This window comes from Mesocricetus auratus, unplaced genomic scaffold (genome assembly GCF_017639785.1).
Source record: "Mesocricetus auratus isolate SY011 unplaced genomic scaffold, BCM_Maur_2.0 Super-Scaffold_100006, whole genome shotgun sequence".
Taxonomy (NCBI): domain Eukaryota; kingdom Metazoa; phylum Chordata; class Mammalia; order Rodentia; family Cricetidae; genus Mesocricetus; species Mesocricetus auratus.
In genome coordinates, this window is record NW_024429190.1 from 11,356,615 (window position 1) to 11,381,855 (window position 25,241).

The following is a 25,241-nucleotide window of genomic DNA, read 5'->3' on the forward strand; positions in this document are numbered from 1 at the left end:
ATCCCCAAGCTGGTGGCAGAGCTGCAGCCTGGAGGGTACAGCCCTCCTGGAATATTGGCAAGGGAGCCCACAGGCACGGGGACCCTGGCCCTGCATCAGCATTCCCAGGGTGTCCTCGGCCCCTCCATCCGCAGCTGGGCCGTTGCCAGGCGTGTCTGCTGCTCTCCAGTGACATTTACCAGCTGAGAAGTGGCCATCGAGACATGAAATCAGTGTGGCCTGGAGCTAACTCACTTCATTAGAGACTCTCCTCTCGCTGGACAGCAGAGTCCCTCCTGGGCTCCTCCAGCCTCCCCCCAGCTCCTCACAGCCCACCCCGACACCACCCAAGCCTCCTCCAGGGGATCCAAACACAGACCTGTGTTCATGGGATCGGGACCACTGTCTCCTAAACACCTGCTCTGGTCAGGCCTGAGAAATGTAAGAGTAATTAGTAACAGTAGCAGTCTGTGTTGCTCTTGGCATTTTGAAAATGTTTATTTTTAGGGGGTATCTCATATGGCCCAGGCTGGCCTCAAACTTACAATAGATGTGAGGATGACCTCAGACTCCTGATCTTTGTCTCTGCCTCGTAGATTCATAGCATTCACTTGGCATCAGCTTGCTTGCTTGAGACAGAGTGTCCCTATGTAGCCCCAGCTGGCCCAGAACTCAATATGTAGCCCGGGTTACCTCAGACTCAGTGGTTGTCTTGCTCCTCCCTCCCAAGTGTCCAGATTACAGGTGTGCACCACACATACCTAGACTATGTATTACAAGATTTTAATTTGTTATTATTATTAATTATTAATACATTTTTACCCATTGAACCACCTTGCTGGCCAGTCTCTGCCCTAAGGCAGAGTCTCACTAGGCAGCCCTGGCTGTCATGGAACTCACACTGCGGACCAGGCTGGCTTTGAACTCACAGAGATCCGCCAGCCTCTCTGCCTCCCGAGTGCCAGGGTTAGAGGTGTGCCCCTCCGTGTCAGGCAGCCTTTGCATTCTTCATCAAGCTTTATTCCTCATGGCAATCCCAGAAGAGGCCTGGACAGTGTGCACACCACAGCCCAGGGACTGCAGCAGCTCCTGCTTCAGTCCTCACCCGAGGCACCGTGGGAGCCCGAAGGCCCTGTGTGCTCCGCTCACTTGTATGATGGAAGGGAATAGGCTCAGGGCCCATGTGATTTCAGCCCCATTACCTCCCATGCCTGTGTTCATCCTGCACTTAGCCTCAGAGGAAAACCACTATCCCCACAGGACAGGACTCCTTTCCCTGAGTTACCCAGATGTGGCCAACAATCCTCTGGGGACTCAGCAGCGTGGGACAGGGAGTATCAGAGTCTGGAGGGACAGTCCTAGGTCTACCAGACTCCCAGCAGCAGGACACTGAAGAGGACAGCGGTCATGGTACACCCTGGTAGGGAAACAAGAACACAAGTTGTAAGCCCAAATGCTGCTCTCCCCTCCAGCTGCAGGATCCCCCCAAAGTCATGATAGCTCTTTGAGCTTGGGTTAGCTCACTGGGAACCAGAACCGTCAGTGTCTGCCGTGGACGAGTGGATGAAATGATGTTCACATGCACGGGCCTGGTGCTGAGCCTGTAACTGCCAGGGAGCTTGGGACACCAAAGGACTAACGTCTCTAACACGCTCCTTCATCTGCCGATGCACAGCTCAGACCCACCTGGAACTTCCCCAGGGCCCAGGGCAAGCAAGTGACCCATGCCTGCTTCCTTGTCCACCCTCTTGCCCAGCATCGAGTCCTGCCCGTGGGAGTCCTGCCTGGGTGAGTCCTGGATGAGGGTCTCAGGCTAGAGGGTCATCGTGCAGCACAGGTGAAACGACTCAGAAAGGACTTCTTCCTGTAATTGAAAAGCTGGGAGAGACTGCAGCATGATGTCCCCCAGGCCAGCTGGTCAGCCAGCTGAGCTGTGATCACTGAGGGCCTGGTCACCACTGACTGACCCTCCCGCAGCCTCAGTAGCAGAAAGAGCATCCATCAAAGTCTCCTTCCCCCTGGTGGCCCTGCCACTGGGAGTCACCTTTTCCTCCTCTAGCCTGGGGTCATGACCTGACCTGAGCAGTCTGTATGCTGGGCACTGAGCTTTTCCCCACAGAACTGCTCCCCACGGAGAAGTGGGCTCCCAGCTCCCACAACTCTCTGAGGGTCAAACAAGTGAGTCTTGGAGGTGTCACTCAAACGTTCATTGTTCAGACCCTAGATCCCCATGTCGAACGTGTGTGACCTTGTAGGTCTCAGTTTCCCCTTTGCAGTATAGAGCAGAGACCTGCAGGACCCACCCTAAGAAGCCTGCTTTGAGGCCAAAGCCTGTTCCCCTCCTGGAGTCCCTGGTACAGCGTGATGGATGGGGATCCCACCAGGGGCTGGATAGGCACACCCACAGGCCTGCCACCTACTGTGGGTGATGAATCTTCCCTCCCCCCACCCCCACTCAGCCCCATCTGGTCAGGCACACGCCAGGCTGATGGATAGGCCGCCACCAGGCCACCTCACTGCCACCTCACGAGGCTGTGCTAGGCAATCAGGAGGGCAGGTCTGGGGCTGCTCATTCAATCATTCAGCAAACACACACTTATCCAGGACCTACTGTGTGCTGGAACCACAGTGCTAAACCCAATCGAGTTGGACATGCGCAGTCACGGAGTTGCAGGGAGACAGGGTGACTGGACACCTCCTCAGACCTGACGGGACACCAGGTATACAAGTAGCTCATGCAAAGTTCTAGAAACAAGGATGGAAACAGCAAATGTGAGACCACGGCAGTGTGAGGGAGCAGGGGTCGGGAGAGGAGGGATCACACTGGGGTCAACAGCGGTTGTGCCAGGAGCTGGGTACCAGTCCCAGCCTAGAGGTGCGGCAAGCTCAGAGAGGGCAGGACTCACCCAAGGTCGCACAGAGCAGCCTGCAGAGCTGGAAGTGAGAGCTCTCGGCCCCTTCCTCCCTAAGTTCCAGCCTCCTCCACCTCAGCCTGGACATGGACAGACTTGGGTGTCAGGCCTGCCCACTCCAGCACCTTCTCACTTGTAGAGGCAGCTGTCCCCCTCTTGCTACCTCTGACAGGAGCCAGCCAAGAAATATCACATCGTTAAAATGACAAATCCCTTCACTAACCAAACCAGAAGGCCTGCCGCCCAGCCTCACATCCCCTCGGCGCCCTCATCCCCGCCTCAGGCTCCTCTCCTCTCCCAGATGTCAGTCCAGCAGGAGAGCCCATGCACGGTGCAGCCTGGGGTGCAGCTTAGGACCATTGCCTTGTCCCTAAGGTGAGCTTCTGTCCCCAGCCCTGACTCATGGGAAGATGTGGTATTTAAGACCTCACCAATTCTGTCCAGCAAGATGGTGGGAGGGAAGGGGACTCCATTCCACAAATGAGGAGACTGGGGACCAAGTGAGGTGACCCCTCTCCAAAGGTGGTCTGCGGCAGGGGACTCAAGCAACCCTGACCAACTCTAACGCCAAAGCCTTCCTGTGGGATCTGTCCTACCTTGGTGTCTGCGTGTATGTGTGTGACCACATGTGTGCCTGGTACCCACGGAGGCTGGAAGAGGATGTCAGATCCCCTGCAACTGGAGTTTTATGGTTGTGAGGCACCACGTGGGTTCTGGGCATCGAACCTGTGTCCTCTGGAAAAGCAGCCAGTGCTCCTTAGCAATGAGTCATTTCCCCAGCCCTCACGGGAGGGACACTTTCTAGCATGACTGCCACCTTTTGCAGAGGACAGAGTAGGGCTCAGTTACCTAGACTCCTACACAGGATCCCAGCAACCTGCCCTCAGTTTCCCCGTCTGACAATGGGGGCTGGCCTTCTTCATCTGTCTGGGATTGTTGTAGGCAGCACTTCATGCATGTTGAGTGTGTATTCACACATATATGTGTGCAGCAAACATGGCCCATCCAGATGTGAATAGTGTGTGCACACTCACACTGGCCACATGTCCACATGTGTCCACACCTGTTCTGCCAACACCTGTGTTCTGGGGATCCAGCTGTCAAACCGTTCATGCATGTACCCCACCACATATCCAGTGACGACAAACATGCTTGTGTGCAATCTCAGCCACCAAGTTGTGTCTGTACCACCTGGATCTGTCTGTGTACACCTGTGTCACAGGTCCGTAGTCCCTGGAGGCCCCACATAGTGTCCAGAATCCCCTGGGGAGCAGGATAAGGGAGCAGATGGCAGGAGACACTGCCTGGTCCTGCAAGCAGCCTGGGTCCCCAGAATGACACCCCTCCTTATCCCTTTCCAGGCCCTGGCTGCAAGGACACACCGTCCGCCTGATGTCCTGGTCTCCTTGGATGCAGACAGAGCTCACAGAGGCGTCTGGCGCATCCCAACTCGGTCACAGCAGCTGCACTGCCCCCCAGCCCCCTTCCCTGTACCCAGCGCTGCCCTGATTGTCCCTTATCCCTGCTGGGCAGCAAAGGCGGCTGTCACTTAGCACCCAGGACCACAGTGAGGAGAAGACCCCTTTCGAAACCCACCACAAGGATTCTCAGTCTGGCCCTGACCTTGCCAAGTCCTCCTCCTAAGTTTCCTATTTGGGAGATGGGAGGGAGGGTGTTGGGGGCTTTCCAGGCCTGATTCTCCATAAGCTAAGGGAGGGTTCAGATTCAGGGGTGCAGAGAGGAAGAAGCGGGGTCTCAGGGGCCAGGACTTGAGTGCTGGGCTGCAGCGGCCTGAGTCTAGGGCTGTCTCTCTCTGGACAGCCCATGCTGTCTACTCATGGTTCCTTGTTGGCCACTTTACAGACGAGGACTGGGGCCGAGAACCCCCCTGCAACTCTCACTCTCTGCACTGCCCCACATTGAAGACTAGTACATGGGCACCATGCCCAAGACAGTCCCCGCCTCCCGTCTTGCCCTGGGTCAGGAGTCGGCGTTCCCGGAATGGTTTCTCCAGAGCCAGGCGCCCGTCTCCTATGCTCACAGCATCTGGCTCTGAGCCCGTTTCCCAGCACTGCCCATTCATCTGCTGTCACTTCCTGGCAGGGCAGTGGGTCATACATCACCTGGCCGTGCTGAGGCAGCCAGACCGGGCAGGTGGGCAGCGTGTTCCGGGCTCAGCACTACTCACCTGTGTTTGGAGGGATTCAGCCACGACGGTTCCTTCCTACAACCTAGGGTCTAGTGTCTGCCAAGGAGGGCCCATCCTGGGACCCCAAGGCCCAATCCAGATGCAGCCATTTGTAGGAGGAGGTAAAAGAGTCAGGTAGAGCCCACAGAGTGACCTAGCTGAAGGTGGCGGCTGCCCTATTTGGCCGGACAAGGTTTTTATCTCCCAAACCCTTCCTCCTAAGCAATTGGCTGGTATGAGGTGCTGGGGCACTGTCTCCTGCTGTGGTGCCGTTGGGGGTTGAGGAGTGGGAGCTGGGTCAGCCAGGAACCGACCTCAGGCCGGGGTATCCTACTCACCACCCTGTCCATGTCACTAGCCTTTGCTCTGCCCGAGTTTTTGCCTCCCAGGGACACTTCTGTAAGCAGCCTCAAATTCTTCATTTTATTCAACAGTCATTACAGCAGCAAGCAAAGCCAGGACTGGACTAGAAAGGTGCACGCGTCTGCTGTGGGTCACACTAATAAGCACACTATTGCCAGGGTGAGGACACGAAGCATCCCTTGTCTGTTTGGTTGCTTGGTCAGTTTAAAGCGACGGCGATCAGAGAAGAACCATCTTTTTTTTTTTTTCTTGGTTTTACGAGACAGGGTTTCTCTGTATTGTTTTGGAGGCTGTCGGTCCAGCCTGGCCTTGAACTCACAGAGATCCACCTGCCTCTGCCTCCCGAGTGCTGGGATTAAAGGCGTGCGCCACCACCGCCCGGCTGAGAAGAACCATCTTAAAGGTGACTTTTAGAGGACCCAAGTCTGGTTCCCAGTGCCCACACTGTGTGGCTCACAACACCTGTAATTCCAGCTTTGTGAAATCTGATGCCCTCTCCTGACCCAGGCAGGCACCTGCACACGTGTGGTCCACATACCGCAAAGAACACATAATACACAGTCAAAAAAATCTTTAAAGAAAAAGAAAGAAGGGAGGAAAGAAAGGGGAAGAGACGGGGAAGGGAGGGAGGAAGGGAGGAAGGAAGGGAGGAAAGAAGGACGGACGGACCTCAGACTTTTGATTTAAGACCTGAAAGAGTGAGCCATGGATTCTAAGGGGAGGGCTTTCTGGCAGATGGCAGTAAGTGCAGAGACCCTGAGGCGGGAGGGACCTGGCTTGTGTCGGGAACAGGTAAGGCAGGGAGAGGGTGAGGGTAGCCAGTGAGGAAAGAGGGGCTGCTGGCCTGGGAGCGCTTCAGCTTGGACAGGTAGGCGCTGGAGGGCGCACTGCAGGCTGGGACCCAATGGGCATGGCCTGGGGGACAGGGACCCGGTGGTCTGCCTTCCAGGCTCCCCTTTTTCATCAGTTAGTCCATCAAATACCTGTTGAGTGCCAGGACTGTTTTAGGTTTTTTGGTGAGTTCCATCTAAGGAATGCCCTCTTCCTATTTCCCACAATGCATTTACAATGTCTATCCCATGAGACTGGGCCAGGACCAGCCCCCCCCCAATTCCTCACACTGCCCACATGGTTCGCATGTGTGCATGAAAACTGACCTCATGTTGGTGCCCGGGGCTAGTCAGCACGAGTCACATGTGTCATAGAGCACACGGAAGGGTGTCTTCAGTTGAGAATTGACTAAGAGAGTGGACACCAGAGTCCTTCCTATTCTGAAGTCCTCCTTTGGGGGCTAGGGATGTGTGGTGATAGCGTGTCCACTGTGTGGGAGGCCCTGAGCTCCATTCCTGGCACTGAGAAAGGTAACAATAAGCAATTAGATGCAGACCTTTTATAGCTAGCCCTGTGAGCCTGGAGGACTACAGAGCTGGGCTATGAGATTGGGGTCCTCAAGTAGCACTTTGCAAAAGTCTTTGCCTCCCAGTATGATGGGGTTGAGACTTCAGAGAGGCAGTGTGGGGGGGTTACTACCAGCCCCTACTCACATACCTAAGGCCCTAGCATGAAAGGAGAGCAGACCAGAGGCTCTGTGGTGACCCAGCTATGGCATGGTAAGGGGTGCTGTCTGCTGTGCCCTGCCCCCAACCCCGCATGCCCCCCCTCCAGTTCACCCTGGCCCCCTACAGCTTCTCTAATTACGCAGCCATAAAGCACAAATCTCTAACGATCCAATTAGTAACGCCATTGCTGCCCTGTCCAGGATTAATTACCAGTTAAACTGCAGCTGGCTTATCATCACTTAGGCTCAACATGATGGGGTGCTGTGGGCCATGAGTGCCAGAGACCTGGCTGGGCCATGGAAGAAGTTTCTCCACCTACCACCCCTAATGCCTCCCCCACCCTAGTCCCCTAACACTTGGACCCAGTGTCACACAGATCTGGTGGTGGCAGGTGCTAAGGAACTCCCTAAGGCCAGTCCTCCAGAGACAATGTCTCTCTTCACCTCTCACACACTCCCTGTGAACAAAGCATTTCCCTCTGTGCCCTGGGCTGGTGCCAAGCTAATCTCAGTGGCCGAGCCATGAAATGAGGGACAGGGAACTCATCTCTATTCTGGCCTCTCTGCTCTGTTCTGACCCCTTCTGACCTCTTTTCTGCCCACAGGCTTGCATGAGGGGAGAACCACTGGGACAGGTGCCCTTTCCCAGCGCACACACAGGCATCCTTTTGGGGCCCTCAGTGCTTTGTGCGGTAACAGGAGAGATCTTTGCATACAAAGGCAGAGTCCAGGACCCGGCACATGGCTGCCACTTCCTCTGGGCAGAGAGCCCTGTCCCTGAAGGTATGCAAACAGGCTGCCTCCAGGCACAGGAAGGCAGGTCTATCTGAGGTCCCTGACTTCGAGGACTGCCATGGAAATGTTTATGCTATCCTGGACCCCAGACTCTAACCCTTCATATCTTATTCCTTCTGGGCTCTCCTGCTTTTCCCAAACTCTTAGACATCCAGTGACAAACTCTACAGGTTCAGGGTGCAGACCCTCACCTTACAGGTCTACACATCTCAGAACCCACATAAGCCTTATTGTTAACATGCAGACTGGAAGAGAGGACTGCAGGGTCCTCATCTTCCGCTGGCCAGAAGAGATAACTTCCACGCACCAGGTTGGCCTGAGATGAACCCGGCAGGTACCTCAGACAATTAGTTACACTTACAAGCAACAGACTGAGACAGGAGTCTGGGAAGCTGTTAGCACCCACCTGCGCCTCATCTCCACTAGATACAGCCGTCTCTCAGGAGGGGAACCTGGAGTAGGACACCCCAAACTCTTCTAGCTCTCCTACCCTGTTTCCCCTCCAGCACCCTTTCCATAGGCATTTGGTCTAACCCTGCCTGTTCCCCTGGAGGCTCCCGCTGAGTTTTTAAATTACTCCCAGTGCAAGCGGCATTTCTCAGGATAAGGGGCTGTATGTCTGGTGGGCTGGGTTCCTACGGTTACTGATGGCCAACTTTGCCCTGAGGGTCTCAAGTGTCTGCCCATGTGTGATCACATCTCTTCTGTCATTCGTTTCCGTACAGCTAGGCGAGGCAGGCCACCCCTAGGTTCAGGGGATCATGGGAGCCAGAGAATAGGCTCCGAAAGTCTAGAGCTAGGGACAGTGGCATCAGCTACCCTTAGCTTCATTACTCAGCAGTCTGTGTGCTGGCAGCATGAGCCCATTTCACAAGACAGGAGACTGAGGCCAAGACCATTGCCACTGCAGGACACAGCCAGTGACAGCCTGTGGTCAGGGTTCACCACAGCCACCCTGAATCCCACACCTCCAGGAATCCATCCTCAAGTTGCTTCTGGAGGGTCAACAGATTTAAGGGCTTCCCTCTCCATGTCCTTCAGACGACTGCTCATGCTGTCATGCTTGATCCTGTCACCGTCAGGAGCCAGACTCTGAAGGTTCAGAGAGCGTTCAGTACGGGACAGGGATCAGAGCAAACAGGGTCCATAGGCTCCGAACTGCACCCTCTCCTGGCCCAGCTTGAGTCTGCAAGCTTATAAATTCCATTATTTATCAAGTGAGTGCCTGGGCAATGAGTATTTTATTCACCTCCAGACACTGTGCCCACTGGGTTCTTGGAACAATGTCGTTCTCTAGGCAAGGAGCAGAGGCCTCTGCTGTCCCTAGACGCCCCTTTCCCCAACCTGTGCCTCTCTGCCCCATGGCTTCTCTACAGCCACACCTTTGGCTCTGGCACCACTGTGGCCAGTGGCGCAGAGATGACCTTGGCGTTTACCTTCCCTCAAGTTTGGCTTCTGCTGGCCGCTGGTTCGGGTTGCCTTGGCAGGCTCTCCTGGGTCCTACACCACTTAATTTCAGCTCCTAAGGGATGCGAACTCAGAACCTGCCTTTTCAATTCTTTTTAAATGTTCGTTGGTGGTGTGCCTACATGTGTCAGCAGCCAGAGCTCTGCTGGGCGCTCTCCCTGGTGCTGAACGTGGGTGGCAAGAGGCCACGAGCGTCAAGAGAGCAGGTCTAGTCAGGGAGGTGTGTTGAGGAGAGGCCTCCAGTACCCAGAAGGAGAGGCCCTGGTCTTAGCCAGGGCAGGAACTCCGCTGCTCTTGGAGGGAAGGCGCCAGTTTCTGGACTTGGTGAACCCCTGCTGCTTTCTTCTTGCTGGGATGGCTGTTGAGAAGACAGCTTAAATCACCTACCTCACTCTCCAGCCCCTTTTGCAGAAGGTAAGCCCCGAGGTCCACCAGATCCCCTCAGGAAGGCCTGGGGCCCAAGCATCTCCCAGCGTGATGGCAGCAGCTCCTTCCCCAGATGGGGAGCGACAGACATAATTCACACCCTGTGATTGCACCGTCTGCTCCCGTGACGTGCGGAGAGCACGGGTGACTGTCATCCATCCATCCCTTCATGCACTCTCTTATTCATTTCACAGGTGTTCCTGTTCCCCTACCCAAGTCCAGCCCAGCTCCAGCCCACACATGGGGAACCTGAGGGATGTGAACTCAGAACCTGCCTTTTTAATTATTTTTTAATATTCATTGGTGTTTTGCCTGCATGTGTCAGATGTGTGAGGATGTCAGATCCCTTGGAACTGGAGTTACAGACAGCTGTGAGCTGCCATGTGGGTGCTGGGAATTGAACCTGGGTCTTCTGGAAGAGCAGTCAGTGCCCTCAACCGCTGAGCCATCTCTCCAGCCCCCAGAGCCCGCCTTCTAAAGCTAAGAGTGACCTTCACACCTCTAACTTCCACAGACCTCCTGGCTTGATGAGCAGAGCCTACTGTTCCATACTTAGATATGTTCCCATTTAATAGATGAGTAAGCTGAGGCTCAGGGAGGACACCTGCTGGTGAGCTCTGGCTTCTTCTAGAATTCCGACTATTCATCACATCATTTCTCCTGACCCCATGCCCTGAGAGTTTTGAAGTCCTGCCTCCATGTCCCTCATACATCAGACAGGAGGCTTCAGCCTCAGTTACACCCTGCAGCCTTGGGGCCCTTGCTCTGTGGGGCCTAGGCACAAGCAGCGCCTTGCCTTAGTGCTGGCTTCGAATGCAGGGTTAGGAACATGGGGCTGTCCACTGAATGTCATACGCAGCACTGGAGGATGGAGGAGGTTAACAGTGGTTCCCAGATGCAGCCAGGTTCCCAGAGTCTAGAAGAACGGGGGGGGGCAGCAATCCCAGAGCTTCTGCCTTGGGTCCCATCTCCAGCTCTGCCTCAAACGGCTCTACAGCTGGATTTGGTCTCTATGGCTCCCTCAGCAGGCACATCTCTGCCTAAGGATGGGAGCAAGGCATTGAGCAGGGACCAGGCAGTTTGCATGCAAAGCCCAGGTATGTCCTATGCTCCCAGCCAGCAGGCAAAGGGGAGCAGGAGCAGCTACTAGAGCAGAAAGTGTAGTGCTAATAGGCAGCCCACTGGGCCAGCAGCTCAAGCGTCCTGGGGCGTGGCTTTGTATCAGGGGAGAGTGGAGGAACCAGCTTGAGTCACTGGGGGACTGAAATGTCAAAGATGGCCCAGAAGAGTGTGGTACCTAAGATGCTAAAGCTATCATCCCACAGTGCCTGCCACTTTGACCTGGAGGATGCCTGTTCTGGGCAGTACCCTGGTCACACGACTGGAGAGCTTGACCCCTTGGATACAGACCAAGGTCATGGGGTCAGCCCCTGTATGCACGGACACCTGTACCTTGGGCACAGACTCACAGGGCCTGGATGTATGGAGGATATCTGCACAATTTGTTCTTGATTCCTTTCTCTTTTCTTTTGAGATTTCCCTGACTGGGCAGCAAGGGGCTTCAGGGAACCGGAGGGAGCTGCCTTGTCCCACTGTGGCAGCCTCTAAGAAAGCTCCAAGAGGTGCGTTTCCTGCCAGCCCCGATGGCTCCAGGCCTCCGCCCTTAGCCAACAGCAAACTGTCTGGGAAGGCTTAGCAAGTGAGGTACTTACAGATCACCCCTCAATCAAGACTTGACACTGGTTATTAGTTCGTATTCCCATGGGGGGTTTCATGCTGATGGGAAACCCCCAAGAATCATCAGAAATCACTCACATTAAATCACTTCATTCTCAGCCGGGCGTTGGTGGCACACGCCTTTAATCCCAGCACTCGGGAGGCAGAGGCAGGCGGATCTCTGTGAGTTCGAGGCCAGCCTGGTCTACAGAGTGAGTTCCAGGACAGCCTCCAGAGCCACAGAGAAACCTTGTCTCGAAAAACAAAAAACAAAAAAATCACTTCATTCTCACCTCTGCCTGAGAGGTAGGCACCTTTACCTCACACGTGGGGAAACTGAGGCCCTGGGAGTAAAGTACCACTGAAAGAAGGGGTAGATGCAAGGGTCTGCTCGGCTCTACTCCATCAGACACCCCAAAAGGGTCACAAGGATTCAGCCGACTTGGTGGATGGGCAGGCGGGGAAGCAGAGCTTCCGGGTTTTTTTCTGGGAGTTCTTACAACTCCAACCGTAGGTCTGAACAGGTAACAAACAGGCAGAGGCCTGGGGCCGACATTCAGATGACAGCTGGGGCTTGTCTGGCTTCTCTGCAGGTGTCATATGCCTATGAGAGATTCAGAGCATGCCCAGTGCTGAAGGGTTCAGGCCTGCCTTGGCCCAGGGTGCTTCCCACTGAACCCCCTCTCCCGGCCCAAGTCAGGGCTGCGATTAATCATCAACAAAAGCAGAAACACGCAGAAAAATGCAATCAGCTTGGGAAGGGTGTGGCTGGGCAGGGAGGGCTGTGGCAATCAGCTTCCCTGCTGGGGCCGTTGGCTGATTGGACCCAAGAGGGCAGGGAGATAGTTCACGTGGGGGTTCCAGGAATGAGACAGGCCAGCTGAGGCCCACCCAGGCCAGAGGGTCACCATGCCCCATCATTGTACATGCGCACACATCTGTGCTCACGTACACATGCCACTCCCAGCTCAAAGGCTTCACACCTGCCTCCCGCCTTTTGCCTCCCCTGCCAGCTCCCGGGCCTGGCACACGGAGAGTCATGCACACTTCAGACAGGTCTGCATGTGGGTTTGAAAACGCTTGTACACAGCGTCCTGGATGGAGGGTAAAGATAAACATGCACATGCTTCCCCTCAGACACCCGCTCCCACCCCCGTAGCACACATGTTCAAGATCTGAAAAGGGCTAACCTGCAGCCACGTGACCAGCAGGCTCTGGGTCATCCGTCTCCTCCTCACTGTCCCTGGGGACGTGAGACAGACCTTGGCTCCTGCTCTGCAAGCTGAGTGACAAGGGCTCAGGAAGGACCCAGGACCAGAGCCCAGTGTGGGGTCCAGTCACCTGCTGGTGTCAGCCACAGGCCAGTAGAGTCTCCTGCAGATCTGTGCTTGGCCCTGCCTGGTGACCTTGGCCAACGTCCTTTTCTAAGCCTCAGTTTCCCCACCTTGGAGCCTTTCCCGGCACCAACACGAGGATTACTGGTTTTGAGGATCCCCGCGCTGGGGCAACCTCAGCTTTTCGGGTCTCTAGTCGTTAGTTCTCATCTCTCCGCGCTTGCTGGGGGAGGACCAGTAGGGGCAGGTGGGGCAGTGGGTACAAGGGACAGCTCCACCCCCAGTCCACACCACCCTAGTCCCGCTGGCTGAGAACGTGGGGTGCGGGAGACAGAAATCCGAAGCACACTGGGGGAAAGCAGAATCGGGGCGAACAGGAGAGAAGGCGCCGGGGCAGGCTCGGGGCGGCCGCTCAGGGGCCGCCGGCGGGAAGGGGCGGGGGCGGGAGGGGCGGGCGGGGGGAGGCGGGAGCGCGGCGAGCGCCGCACAGAGCGAGCCAGCGAGCGAGCGAGAGTGCAGGCGGCGGCGGCGGCGGCGGGAGCCGGAGCGGCGGGCCAGGCGGCCGCACCAGCGAGCGGACGAGCGGGCGGCGAGCAGCGCGGAGCGCGCGGGGCAGCGCGGAGGGAGCGCAGCGCGCGGCGGTCAGAACCGAGAGGCCGTAGCGACGCAGCCCCCGCTGTCCCTGCGAGGCCCCAGCCGGGAGCCCGACGAGGGAGCTGGCGGCATGGCCCGGCGGCCCGGGGCGCGGGGGCGCTAGGTCCCGGGCGGGTGCCCCGTGCCTCGCCGCCGCCACCGCGCGCCGCACCGCGCGCCCCGCCCGCTCCAGCCGCCCCCCGGGGCCGCCGGCGGCCCATGAGCCCCGGCCTCAAAGTTTGCGGCGGGCGGGCGGGCGCGGAGCCTCCAAGATGCCGTTCCACCCGGTGACGGCGGCGTTGATGTACCGGGGCATCTACACCGTGCCCAACCTGCTGTCGGAGCAGCGCCCGGTGGATATCCCTGAGGACGAGCTGGAGGGTGAGTGCCCCGCCGGGACCCCCGCCACGCGCCCTCCTACCTGTGCGTCCAGGTGCCGCGCTGGTTGACCTGGGGGACGCCGAGGACCCTGCTGCGCGACTCGGATGAGCCGCTGCGCGGAAGGCGGGACGGCCCGGCAGCCCCGGGCTCCACGGTAGGGGTTGCCGCGGCGCGGGGACAGCGCGGCTCCTGTCCGCGTGGCCCCCGGCGCTGCGGAAACTTGCGGGGCCCCGCAGCGGGGTCACTGGGCCGCGCGGGCCGCGGTGACGGTGCGGCAAGGCGACGGGGGCTGAAGTGGGGGTCCGAGCTGTGCCCCCCGCGCCCGCCGCCGGAGCGCCGGCATCCTGATCCCTTCCACGGCGCCCGCCGGTGGCTCTGCGCTCCTATTGACATTCCGCTCGTGTCGCGTTCAGAATCCAATCTGCTTCGGCAGCAGGAGAAGGGGAGAGGGCGACTGCCCCGCTCTTGCCGGGTGCGGGGCTGCCCTCATCCCCTTCTGCGGCCCTGCGAGGGACCCCCCACCCGTGCGCTGCCGAAGCGGCCGGGAGGCGGTGGCGACAACAAGTGGCCGGATTGGGAGGCTCAGTCGCGATAGCGAAGCCTGGAAGGGAAAAGCAGAGGCCGGAACCCAAGCCTCCCCCGACCCCAGCCCTTGTGCCTTCGGGAACAGGGACGCAGGCAGTTGGCTATTGAAGATCAGCGCGGCAGGAAGAGGCTGGGGTTCTGGGACTGAGCGTCCTGGGGCTCAGTGAAGACCCCTGGGGCCTTCCTAGCTCTTTCTCTGCTGAGACTGGGGGCGGGGGCATGCTCAAGGTTCCCCTCCCCCAGGCCTCTTGAGGCCCCATATGGAGTGAAGTCGGGGAGTCTTGGTCCCTTAGCATGGTTGTCAGCTGCTGGGGGAGGGGCTGATATTACCCAGAGAATGGGCCTGTCCTCGTTCCATGGAGTCGAGGGTCTCAGCTCTGTCTTATCTGGGCCTATAAGAGTGCGTCGGAGGGACCGACACAGGAAAAGACAATAGTGGCAGTTCAGGCAGAACCATTCGGAAAGTCTCTCTTCAGTCCAGGCCTGGTCTGGGACAAAATTTGGGCGAGTAGACTGTAGGGAGAAAGAGAAAGCAACTACCAAGCTCCCTGCGCCACAGACCACCAGACACATGCCCGCGCTCAGGTGCAGGAAAAGCCATAGAGAGGGTCTCAACCTCAGCACAGGTGGGACAGATGGAAGGACACTGTCCCTGACCTGACCTTAGCATTCACCGAGTCCTGTCTGGACAGAAGCAGAGCCTCCTCCGGGTCGAGGGAAAGCCGGGAGGTGACAGGGTCCAGGAGGGCACAGGGCACAGGCCAGTTTTCCTTTGCTTTATTTGGCCAGGTCTCACTGGGTCTCTCCAGTCCCGGTCCCCTGGTCCTAGAGTGCACACTCAGGCTAGGGAGACGCTGAGGGAGACTGGCATACAGAGGTGAATAGGGCAACGGTGGGCATCGCAAGGGCAAGGTGCGCCCGAGGCATCCAGCCGACCTGCTGGCAGAAGCCCAGTGGTGTTAGTCACAATCCACCACACACGCTCCCTGCTTCTCTCTGACCCCTTCTGGGCCAGCACAGGGGCCCTGGTGCAGGGGCCATCCGAAGGACAGGGCCATCCTGTGGCTAGCAGGCAGAGGACACAGAGTCAGCAGACGCTTGTGGGAATCTACGCGTTAAGGCAGGAAGTTCTCCATGACTCTTGTTGGCTGCTGAAAGCCTGCTGGGCCTCTCCAGGCCCTGGACTCCTTGCAGCGGGCTTGAATGCCAGGGCTGGGTGCAGAGTGACTGTCCTTCCCACAGATGCTCCTTTTGTCCCCTCGGTCTCTCCAGGACGCACTAGCACGCCTGTCCCAGGGCAGCTGGGTATAAGACCCAGGCCCATTGCCAGAAGGGATCAGTGAGGGAGCCACGTGGACTAGATGGGGTGTCGGTGACCTGGATGAAATGCTGCAGACACCTTGTGCCTGCCTGCTGCAGAGACCCAGGCTGGTCAGTCTGCGTGAGGAGGACCAGGAGAAGGAAAGGGGGGGGGGCATGAGAACAGCCAGACGGCACTGGGTTCGAGTCACCCCACTCTTGGCTCATGGAGTGAACTTGAACAATTATTTGCCTGAGTCTTGGTTTCCCCATCTATAAAATGGGGTTGGCATTGTCATTTCTGGGACGGACGGTGGCAGAAAATGCCGTGGGAGTCCTCAGCGCAGGGCCTGGCAGGGGGGCTGAGGACCCAAATGTAACAACAGAAGAGACTGAGGAAAAGCACCCTATAAGCTTGGAGTACGTAGGGCCCACGAGGCAGGGCAGCAAGGGGCATGGGTACTGAGCCGAGAAGGCAAGTTGGGGCAGAACTGTGGACCTGTAGGAGCTGGGCACAGCTACTGGCAGAGCGAGGAGGGGATAGGCAGAGTTAACTTAAAGACCCACCCAGCCCCTGAGAGAGAGAGGCCCACATACTCACACTCTTCTCCTCATACCCCAGCACGGCTGGAACGTACCCTGTTCTGAAACACATTCAAGCCGGAACCTCCAGGAACACCTAGACAATGCAGCCCAGCATTCAAGGGTAGGGATGGGGATGGCCAGCCAGAAAGAGGAGAGGCAAGTGGCCGTACAGCTGGGTTCTGGGGTGGGTACTTGACTGTGGAGCCTGTGTTGAGGGTGGCCAACTGGGGGCAGTAGTGTGGGCCACCCCCACCCCCGCCCTTGCTTCCTGAAGCCAAGTCAGCAACCGCCTCTGCACAGGCCAAAACTTCAGGGGATGGAGTCGGGGCTCAGGGCCAACGCTGCGGACAATGGCAGCCACCACAGAGGATGACTACTGCCCCTCCAGTGTCGCCTGTCTATCTGGACTCAAATTCTCTGGCAGGGTGCTGACTTCCTTTGGGGCTTGCTGGAGACTTGGGCCCCTGTGCAGCTCCACAGGCTGGGGAGGGTCTGTGGATATCAGGTTAAAAACGGCGAACAGGGGACAATATCAGCCTGGAAACTCAGAGGCCCTGCCAGCCGGCTTCCCAGCCAGACATCCCCATGCCAAGATGGAGCACAACGTGTTTTGCCTGGCCTCACAGGGCAGAGAAGGAGCAAGGCTTTCGGGGAATGCACCTAGCAGTGATTGCCCATGGCATACAGGGACAGGGTCAGTGACAGCACCCTGACACCAAGCCCCTCGGGTAGCCCTTAGCAGAGGCCAGCCCCCAGCCACGGGGCAGGAACCTCATCCTGCTTCACAGCCAAGGCATCTGAGACTCAGAGAGGAACATCAGTGCCTTGCCCAGGTCTTGGCTGTTGAGCAGGAGAGCTAGAGTTCAAGCCCAGGCCTCAGGTTTTTGATTCCAGCCAGCAGGCAGGCGAGCAGGCAGGCAGGCAGGCGAGCAGGCAGGCAGGCAGGCAGGCAGGCGAGCAGGCAGGCAGGCAGGCGAGCAGGCAGGCAGGCGAGCAGGCAGGCAGGCAGGCAGGCAGGCAGGCAGGCAGGCAGGCAGGCAGGCAGGCAGGAGGTTCACCCAGACCTCCTCTCCCTTCCCACACTGCCATCTGGGGTGGTCTGATTTACAATGGCCACCTCAAAGCCAGGTTAGCACATATGATTTTTCTTATTGCATCATTGCAGAAAGTCCCACCGTACACGCAGACAGCCATGGGCAGAGCTGGGATTCAAACCTGGGTCTATGACATCAGAACGCTTCTCCGACAGAGATGATGCCTGGACTGGGCCTCTGTAGGCAGATGGGGTGGACTGGGCTGAGGCGGCGTCTGAAACATTAATGTGAGCTGGGAGGCGGGGGGGGGGGTGCACAGATGGAGAGTGGCTGGCTGTTAGTTTACCCAATAGCCTTGGGAGGTCAGCCCTGCCTGGGAGATGTCTTTGGTACCCACATGGCTGTCTCAGAGCCTGTCCCTTGAGCATATGTCTGTAGTGTCACTTGCTCATTATTGTCTCTTCTGTCTGGTACATTTTCCTCAGGGACCTCAAAAAAGGGCATCGAGGCATCTCTGCAATTGGGGAGTCACCTTGACCCTGCCAAGGTGGGACATATAGCTCAGACATCAGCTCACAGCAGAGGATGGCTTCTGTGGCAGCTCCCACTCTATCTAGGACTTTGCCAACCTTCCTTGAGCTCCCTAATGGGCCTCATACTCCAAGGGGTATAATTTCTGACTTTGAGGTTCCCCAAACCAACCCATAGCTGGCTCCCTCGCCTTCAGCTCCGGTTCTGTCTTCTGTGGGTGGTCCAGAGGCCTTGCACGGAGGTGCACAGCCTCCAGTCATCTCATCACTCATGTCTATGCCTCAGTGACAGGCCCTGCTCCAGGTAATGGGACACCCTGGGGACAAGACACACTTGTCCAGGAACAATCCATTTTAGGGAAAGAGCAGACGTGTGGAGGGTAAGCACCTAGAGAAACAGCAAGGCCAGCTTGGGGCAGAGACAAAATCATGCCAGCTGGGAATCTATACATCTGAGTTTGATATGGGAACAGAATAATTGCTGCGGACAAAGCTGCAGGTTCAAAGAGGTCTCAATGTCCCCCAGGCTTGTGGTGCTCCCCGGGGACTGTGTCCAGGACACCAACCCAGGAAAATGGTGGTGGTACTTGGCCTGGAGCTGCTAGGGTCCAGGGTTTTCAGTATCTCCTGGATCTAGTTGAGATCTACCAGCCTAGCCATGTTCCTGGCCCAAAAGCTCTGGATGCAGAAACCAGTCCCCAAGACTTGTCTGAGGTGTGTGGGGGTGAGGAATGGTAACGTTTACCTCAGCGTGCCTGTGGGATTCTGACCACCAGACTCCACATGGGAGAGCCAGATGAGAACCGGAGGCCAAGCCACTTTTCTGAAGGTCATGACTTCTGCTTCGTGTTAAGGCCAACAGGCTGGCCAGCACTCTCTATTCTCCCAAGGCCAGAGAAAGTATGGGCAATCTTACAAGTCATTTCAGGTCTTATAGAATCCTAAGGCCTGCGATAGCGCAACTAGCAGGATAGTGTAGTAGCCTTAACCCACACTGAGCTAGGCTGGCCTCCCGGCATCCACAACACCTTCTAGGTCTGCAGTGTGGCGCATCTCATGTCTATACACACTCATACTCACACACTCATACACACACCCATATACACACTCACACTCATACACACTCACACTCATACACACACTCATATACACACTCACACTCATACACACACTCATATACACACTCACTCATACACATACACACACTCATATACACACATACTCATTCACACTCGCACACTCATTACACACTCATACACTCACACTCATACACATGCACACTCATACACATACACACTCATATGCACTCATACACACTCACACTCATACACACACTCACATACACTCTCACACACACTCACACACACACACACTCACACTTACACAGACTTGACTTTGCCTACTGAGTGAGATTCTGCCCAGGGGAACAACTTAGGCAAAGGGGCCAGGACACTGCCAATTGAACAAGGAGCCTGCAGGGAGCCCCATCTACGGCACTGAAGTCCATTCCTCTAGGGAAATGTTCTTTGGGAGCCTGCTGGGTGTGATAACCGAGGGACAGCCGCGGAGGGGCAGGTGGGGCAGGGGTGACTGGTTAGGGCCCCTCAACGCCCCGGCTGCTTTCACTGCGCTCATGCACACATCCATTTGCTGAGGGGGAGACTAAGGCTGGCCCGGAGCACATGCTGAGTTGCTTGGTCCCAGGTTCCCAGTCAAGTGTATTGTTCCTTCCAGAGACCCACAGGGGGCCACTGTCTCAGGCTAGGTGCCCCTTTGTCTCTTCTGCCTTGCCTGTCCAGAGACCCCAGAGAGGTTTCAGCCTTCTGTTCCTCCACAGAGATTCGAGAGGCCTTCAAGGTGTTCGACCGTGACGGCAATGGCTTCATCTCTAAGCAGGAGCTGGGAACGGCCATGCGCTCCCTGGGTTACATGCCCAATGAGGTGGAGCTGGAGGTTATCATCCAGCGGCTGGACATGGACGGTGAGGGAGGGGCCCCGCCTTGATTTACTTGCTCACCATTGCCTAGGCCAGGGCCTGAACCATGGAGGCTGAGTCCACGCTGGCCTCTTGCTTCCTGGGCGGTCAGGACCTATTAGCACTTCTTAGCTTAGAAAGTGGAGGCCAGAGGAGGTGTGGCAGGCAGTCCTAGCCACACACAGGGTCCAAGGCTGCCCCTCCCACTCTGTGGTCAGAGAAGATGTAAAGTATGGAAAAGGAGGGTGGGATAAATATCTCAGCTTCCACCACTGTATCTGCTGCCTGGTATTTCTATTAAAGAAACGCTCCTAAGGATGATTAGTAACGCCAAGTTCCCTCTGCTTGACCCCACCTGTTGCCTCGTCTCCTTTTCCGCTCCCTCCGGGGAGCAGGAATGAGTCCGGGCATTTGGCTTCATGTTCCCATTTGGATGACAGAAAGGGATTCAGCACTGCACTGGGGAGCCATGGAGAGTCTGAGTGTACCAGGAGAGTTTCCCACATCTGGGGACCATCTACCGCTCTCCTTCCCCAGTCTCCAAGTAGAGCCCCATCACATTTGGTAGCCTCAACATCAGCTCAGAGCCTGGCATATTAGGCATCCCTGAAGTCAGGGAGGGGGTTGAGGTCCCATTGGTAGGTCTGAGGCAGGCCGAGACACCATTTCATGTCTTTTGAACTCTGGGATGCCTGGTCATGCTCTCAGCATTACCCATTCATTAGTCCTGTGCCCACTCTAGGTGATGGCCAAGTAGACTTCGAGGAGTTTGTAACACTCCTGGGACCAAAGCTTTCCACCTCTGGGATCCCAGAGAGATTCCATGGCACTGACTTTGACACTGTCTTCTGGAAGGTATGCCCTGGCTAACTGGTGCTCTGCTGTGTAAGTGTGGAGGTGCTGAGGACCCGTAGGTGGTTAGACCACACCACAGTGAGTGGGGGATGGCCACTGTTGACCGGATGTCCTGCTTCCTGGGGGCCTGGGCTCTTGGGAATGGACCAGGTGGTTCTAGTCTAATGGGGTCTGGGGCTGTCTTTGGGCTTGTGTGCAGGGTGCTGGGTGGGGACTGTGTCAGGGTAGTGGCCAGAGCACTTGTCATTTTGCCACCCAAGTGTGACATGCAGAAGCTGACGGTGGATGAGTTGAAGCGACTCCTCTATGACACCTTCTGTGAGCACCTGTCCATGAAGGACATAGAGAACATCATCATGACGGAAGAAGAGAGCCACCTGGGCACTGCTGAGGAGTGTCCTGTGGACGTGGAGAGTGAGTGGCCTGCCTCGGGACTTTGTGGGTGGGTTCCAGGGCTTGAGCGTGGGGACACACCAGGGGCTTGCATGGGGTCCTCCTTACTTGCCCCCAGCCTTGTGTCCTTGTTTGACCCGAGTCAAGTTCATGTGCCAAAGTGCAGACCTGATCCATCCCTTCACTGTCCCCTTCTGTCTTTGCCTGGTGTTCCTGGTGGGCGGCTGCAGCTTGTTCCAACCAGCAGATCCGCCAGACGTGTGTGCGCAAGAGCCTGATCTGCGCGTTCGCCATCGCCTTCATCATCAGTGTCATGCTCATCGCGGCCAACCAGGTGCTGCGCAGTGGCATGAAATAGGCACGGCATGAGTGCCCACCCAGCAGTGGCAGTGCCCAGGCTCACTCCACACCTACCGCTGCCTGCAGCCCTCCCCACAGCTTACTCCTTGGGCCACCACCCACAGGCACTCCAAGCCTGGACATTGACCACCCCGATCCCCACCCCACAGGCCTTGCATGGAGCCATGGCCCAGCCGAGAAGGACCTGGCGGTGGCTCTGAAGACAGCGCTAGCCCCTCTACCCTGCCTGTACCCTCACCTGGCCTGTATTTAGCATTAACTACCCACCACCCAGGAGCTCCTGGGAAAGGAGGGACTTCACAAGAGTCCCTAGGATCCAGTTAGTGCTGTGATCTTTTAGGCAGGCAAGAAACTTATGTCCAGAGCTGTGGGTGGGGTAGAGGTGGGCCCAAGGCTGGGGTTCCTGGGTCCCTTCCTCTGACCCTCCCTAGACTCAAGGCCAGTATTCCTATCCACCTTCTGGGGCCTGTGCCTGCCCATTTCACAGGTGAGGAGTCGGAGGCTTTGAGGGGCTAAGATCTGGCTTCAGGTTCTTCCAGGGCTTTCTAGGAAAGGCAAATGCTCGCACAAGCAGGTCCATCAGAGATAGCTCTAAGGCCCATGAATTGCTGAGGCTTCCATCAAAGTCCAAGAGACCAAGGACCAAGTTGTCTCCCAGCACAGAAACTCAAAACCCAACTGAGGAGGGGAACAGAGCTTCTATAGCCCATGTGACCTCGCCTCTGGCCAGGGTGCAGTCTTGGAAGGCCTTGGCTACTCCCAAGGGACCTGACTCCCTTGAGGATCTGGCATAGCCAACAGATCATTCTTCCAAGTTCAGGGCCTGTCCTCTTGGGGGCCCCACTTCTCTGTGCCCTCAAGGCAGGAGGACCAGCTCTCATCCTGGCTCTACGGGTGCCATCCCATTTCTTGGCACCGGCACAGCCTGGGCAGATGCATGGCTGCAGCTCTTCAGGGGCTGAGACAGTTGGCAGAGCCCTTTCCCTAGCCTGGGGCCACTTACTATCTGGGCCACAGCCACACTGGCATGCTCTGTGCCCAGCCTGGCTGAGCCTCTACTGATCCCTAAGCAAGAAGGGCTGTAAGCAGAGGACACCCTGGAGAGGACTGTGTCTCATTTCAGCCCACCTGTCCCCTGATGGAGGCAAGAAGACAGAGCCAAGAACACGAGTGCCAGAAAAACCATCAAGGACAGACTTTATAAACATTTGGATGTTTCTCACCCATCTTCTCAAGATATGCCCTGAGGGATGGTGTGTGGATGGGGAGGCCAAGCTCACAGTCTCAGAGGCTCCAGGGGGAACAGTGCGAAGGCAGCTTCTCTTCCTAGGTTGAGTAACTGTCTTTACTATGCCTGGTGACCAGGCGAAGTCAGGCAGGGAGGTGGGGAAGAGCTCAGCCCCACTGGACTCTGGGCTGTAGGGACCATCCTCCAGGAGGGGGTGCCCGCAGAGAGGGGGGCAGCTCCTGCATTGGTGGCCAGCCCACAGGGTACTGGAAGACAGTGGTTCTGATGGGTTCAGTCCTAGAGAGAAGAAAGGAAGAGGGTCAGAACGGAGCACCTCCTGAATCACCTTGCTCTTCCACCGCACTGGTTGTGGGAACCGTGGCTACCTGCATGGCCCTCCTGGAAGCAGAGGCTTGATAACACGCAGGACCTCAGAGCCAGCGACCTCTTCTCGGAACTGAGTCCAAGATGGGGTCTAGGCAGAGACTGAACCAAGAATAGCCTGGGGCAATATGGGGACACTCTTAGTGTCCACCTGTGGGGACCGGCTAAACATGTATGCACGCCAACAGCAGAGAATGCTAAGCAGCCTGTGTAAAAGCCAAGGCCTCTGTGCACTGATGAGGAAAAATATACTATGTAAGAAGAAAAAGCTTATAAAATAATGTATATAGCATGATACTATTTTTGTTTAAATATATATAACATATATAAATGCATAAAAACAACCCTGGAAGTCAAAGAAAATGTTAATAGTGGTTCTATCTGAGTGGTGTGGTTATGGATGGGCAGAGTTTTGTTTTTTTTAACCTCTTTATACTTCTCAAAGGTTTTACAAGCACATAAGCCTTTGAAACCACAAAAAAATCTAATTTAAAAGGAAAAGCCTTACCTCTTATGCTACTCACTCTCTTTACTATTCACCTTCCTAAAGTCAGGGCACGCCCTCCTTAGGAAGGACCCTTGGGTATAACCTGCAGTTTCCAGGCCCAGAGCGACATGAAGGCAGGCCCCTGTCCCTGTCCCCCACCCAGACCCTGCAGACCTAGGCCCGCCTGCCTCAAGTCTCAGCGTGGAGACTAGTGGTAGAGTGACATGTATACCCTGGGCCTGGCACTAGGCCACCCAATGACACTCAGTCATACCAGACTAAGAGCTCTCATGAGCCGACACACCATGGAATCCTCGTGCAAATCCCTTTATTCAGGTAAGGCAACTAAAGTACAAGGAAGGGATCAGCCACCTGTTCCAAGTTTTACAAGCACACAAGCCTTTGAAACCAGGGGTTGGGGAATAGTTTGCTCTGTCCCGACCCTTCAGTTCCTTCTGCCTCAACCTTCAGGAAGAGAGAGGTCCTGGCAGCTCCCAGACATCTTGGGTGCCTAGCAACCAGTACTCTGCAGAAAGAGAAGGACCTGAGTCTCCTGTGAAGTGTCTGGATGTGACTCAGGACTGAGAGGTGGTTACAGGGAACACCTCAGAGTTTACTTGACCACATCCATCCCTCCCTCCTGCCCTTAGGGCAAGACCCATAGCAGTAGTGCCTACGGTGAAGGTCTTGCTGAGAGCCCTGAATGCAGCTTCCAAAGCTCCCACTGCGAGGACAGGGGACAGTCCCCCCAAGCCCCACTGAAAGTGCAGAGGACAGGGACACCCCTGCTCAGTGGCCTGCTGCATGCTGGAAATGCAGAGGAAGCAGCCCTGACATGATTTATGGTGCTGGGATTTTATAAGTTCCATCAACCACAGCAAAGATGGTGTAGGAGAGACTGGTGCTGAAGGGAGTGCCCCAGACGTCAGCCAACCTGGGGATTCCTGTGAGGCCACAGTAATGGTGGGGCTTCCCAGGGAAGGGTGGTCTTGGGGAGTTCCTACCTCTAAGCGTCAGACCTTTCCTTTAACAAGTGGGTCAGCCAGTGCCCTGCCCACTCTGAGGCCCCCGACACTCATGGACACTGACACCTTGCCAGGACCCCACCTCAGAGCCCACTCCTGAAGAGCACGGGGTCACAGGTGCAATGCTCTTCATGGCCTACTTGCTCTGTGTACACGGGCAGCAGCGAGAGCCTGGCATGTCCCCAGCTCTGGCCCTTATCAAAAGGAAATCGTCTTACAGGGGTGGATGTGCAGGACAGAGCGCTGGCCCAGAGAGGGGTGCATGTGGGAGACAGAGCGCTGGCCCAGGGAGGGGTGCATGTGGGAGACAGAGCGCTGGCCCAGGGAGGGGTGCATGTGGGAGACAGAGCGCTGGCCCAGGGAGGGGTGCATGTGGGAGACAGAGCGCTGGCCCAGGGAGCGGTGCATGTGGGAGACAGAGCGCTGGCCCAGGGAGGGGTGCATGTGGGAGACAGAGCGCTGGCCCAGGGAGGGGTGCATGTGGGAGACAGAGCGCTGGCCCAGGGAGGGGTGCATGTGGGAGACAGAGCGCTGGCCCAGGGAGGGGTGCATGTGGGAGATTAGGAAGGATAAAGGCACAATCAGAAGAGCCAACAATAGGAAGCGCGGACGGCAGCGCCTGACCGGCCAGGGATTAGTCTGTGTGTCCGAGGTCTGAGGCCGCTCCCTTCGGAGGCTGCTGTCTGCTCTTGGCTGATCCCTCAGGGTCAGGGCTGAGGAGACGAGCAGACACCAACAGTCTACACCTT

The 25,241-nt window shown here is 56.8% G+C and overlaps 2 protein-coding genes and 1 long non-coding RNA gene across 4 annotated transcripts in view; 1 reads left to right on the forward strand and 2 right to left on the reverse strand.

Annotated features, from left to right (window-relative positions):
* Positions 1-452: 452 nt before the first annotated feature.
* On the reverse strand, positions 453-13,163 carry LOC121140773. Its single transcript, XR_005877676.1, has 5 exons — positions 12,595-13,163; positions 11,698-12,008; positions 2,591-2,724; positions 1,666-1,843; positions 453-1,396 (listed from the first exon to the last, which is right to left on the reverse strand). It is a non-coding gene; the product is annotated as an uncharacterized LOC121140773 (long non-coding RNA).
* A 406-nt stretch (positions 13,164-13,569) lies between these two features.
* Positions 13,570-23,324, forward strand: Cabp7 (calcium binding protein 7). Its single transcript, XM_005068929.4, has 5 exons — positions 13,570-13,752; positions 19,623-19,766; positions 20,503-20,615; positions 20,876-21,029; positions 21,239-23,324. Exons 1-5 carry the CDS (start codon positions 13,644-13,646, stop codon positions 21,364-21,366), a joined length of 648 nt encoding a protein of 215 aa, XP_005068986.1. The 5' UTR covers positions 13,570-13,643; the 3' UTR covers positions 21,367-23,324.
* Positions 22,540-25,241, reverse strand: part of Zmat5 (zinc finger matrin-type 5) — a 28,750-nt gene continuing 26,048 nt past the window's right edge. For both annotated transcript variants that reach the window (XM_013112422.3, XM_013112423.3), the window contains exon 6: positions 22,540-22,893. In XM_013112422.3, the coding sequence (XP_012967876.1) occupies positions 22,764-22,893 (130 nt within the window). In that variant the 3' untranslated portion in view covers positions 22,540-22,763. The remainder of the gene's footprint in view (positions 22,894-25,241) is intronic.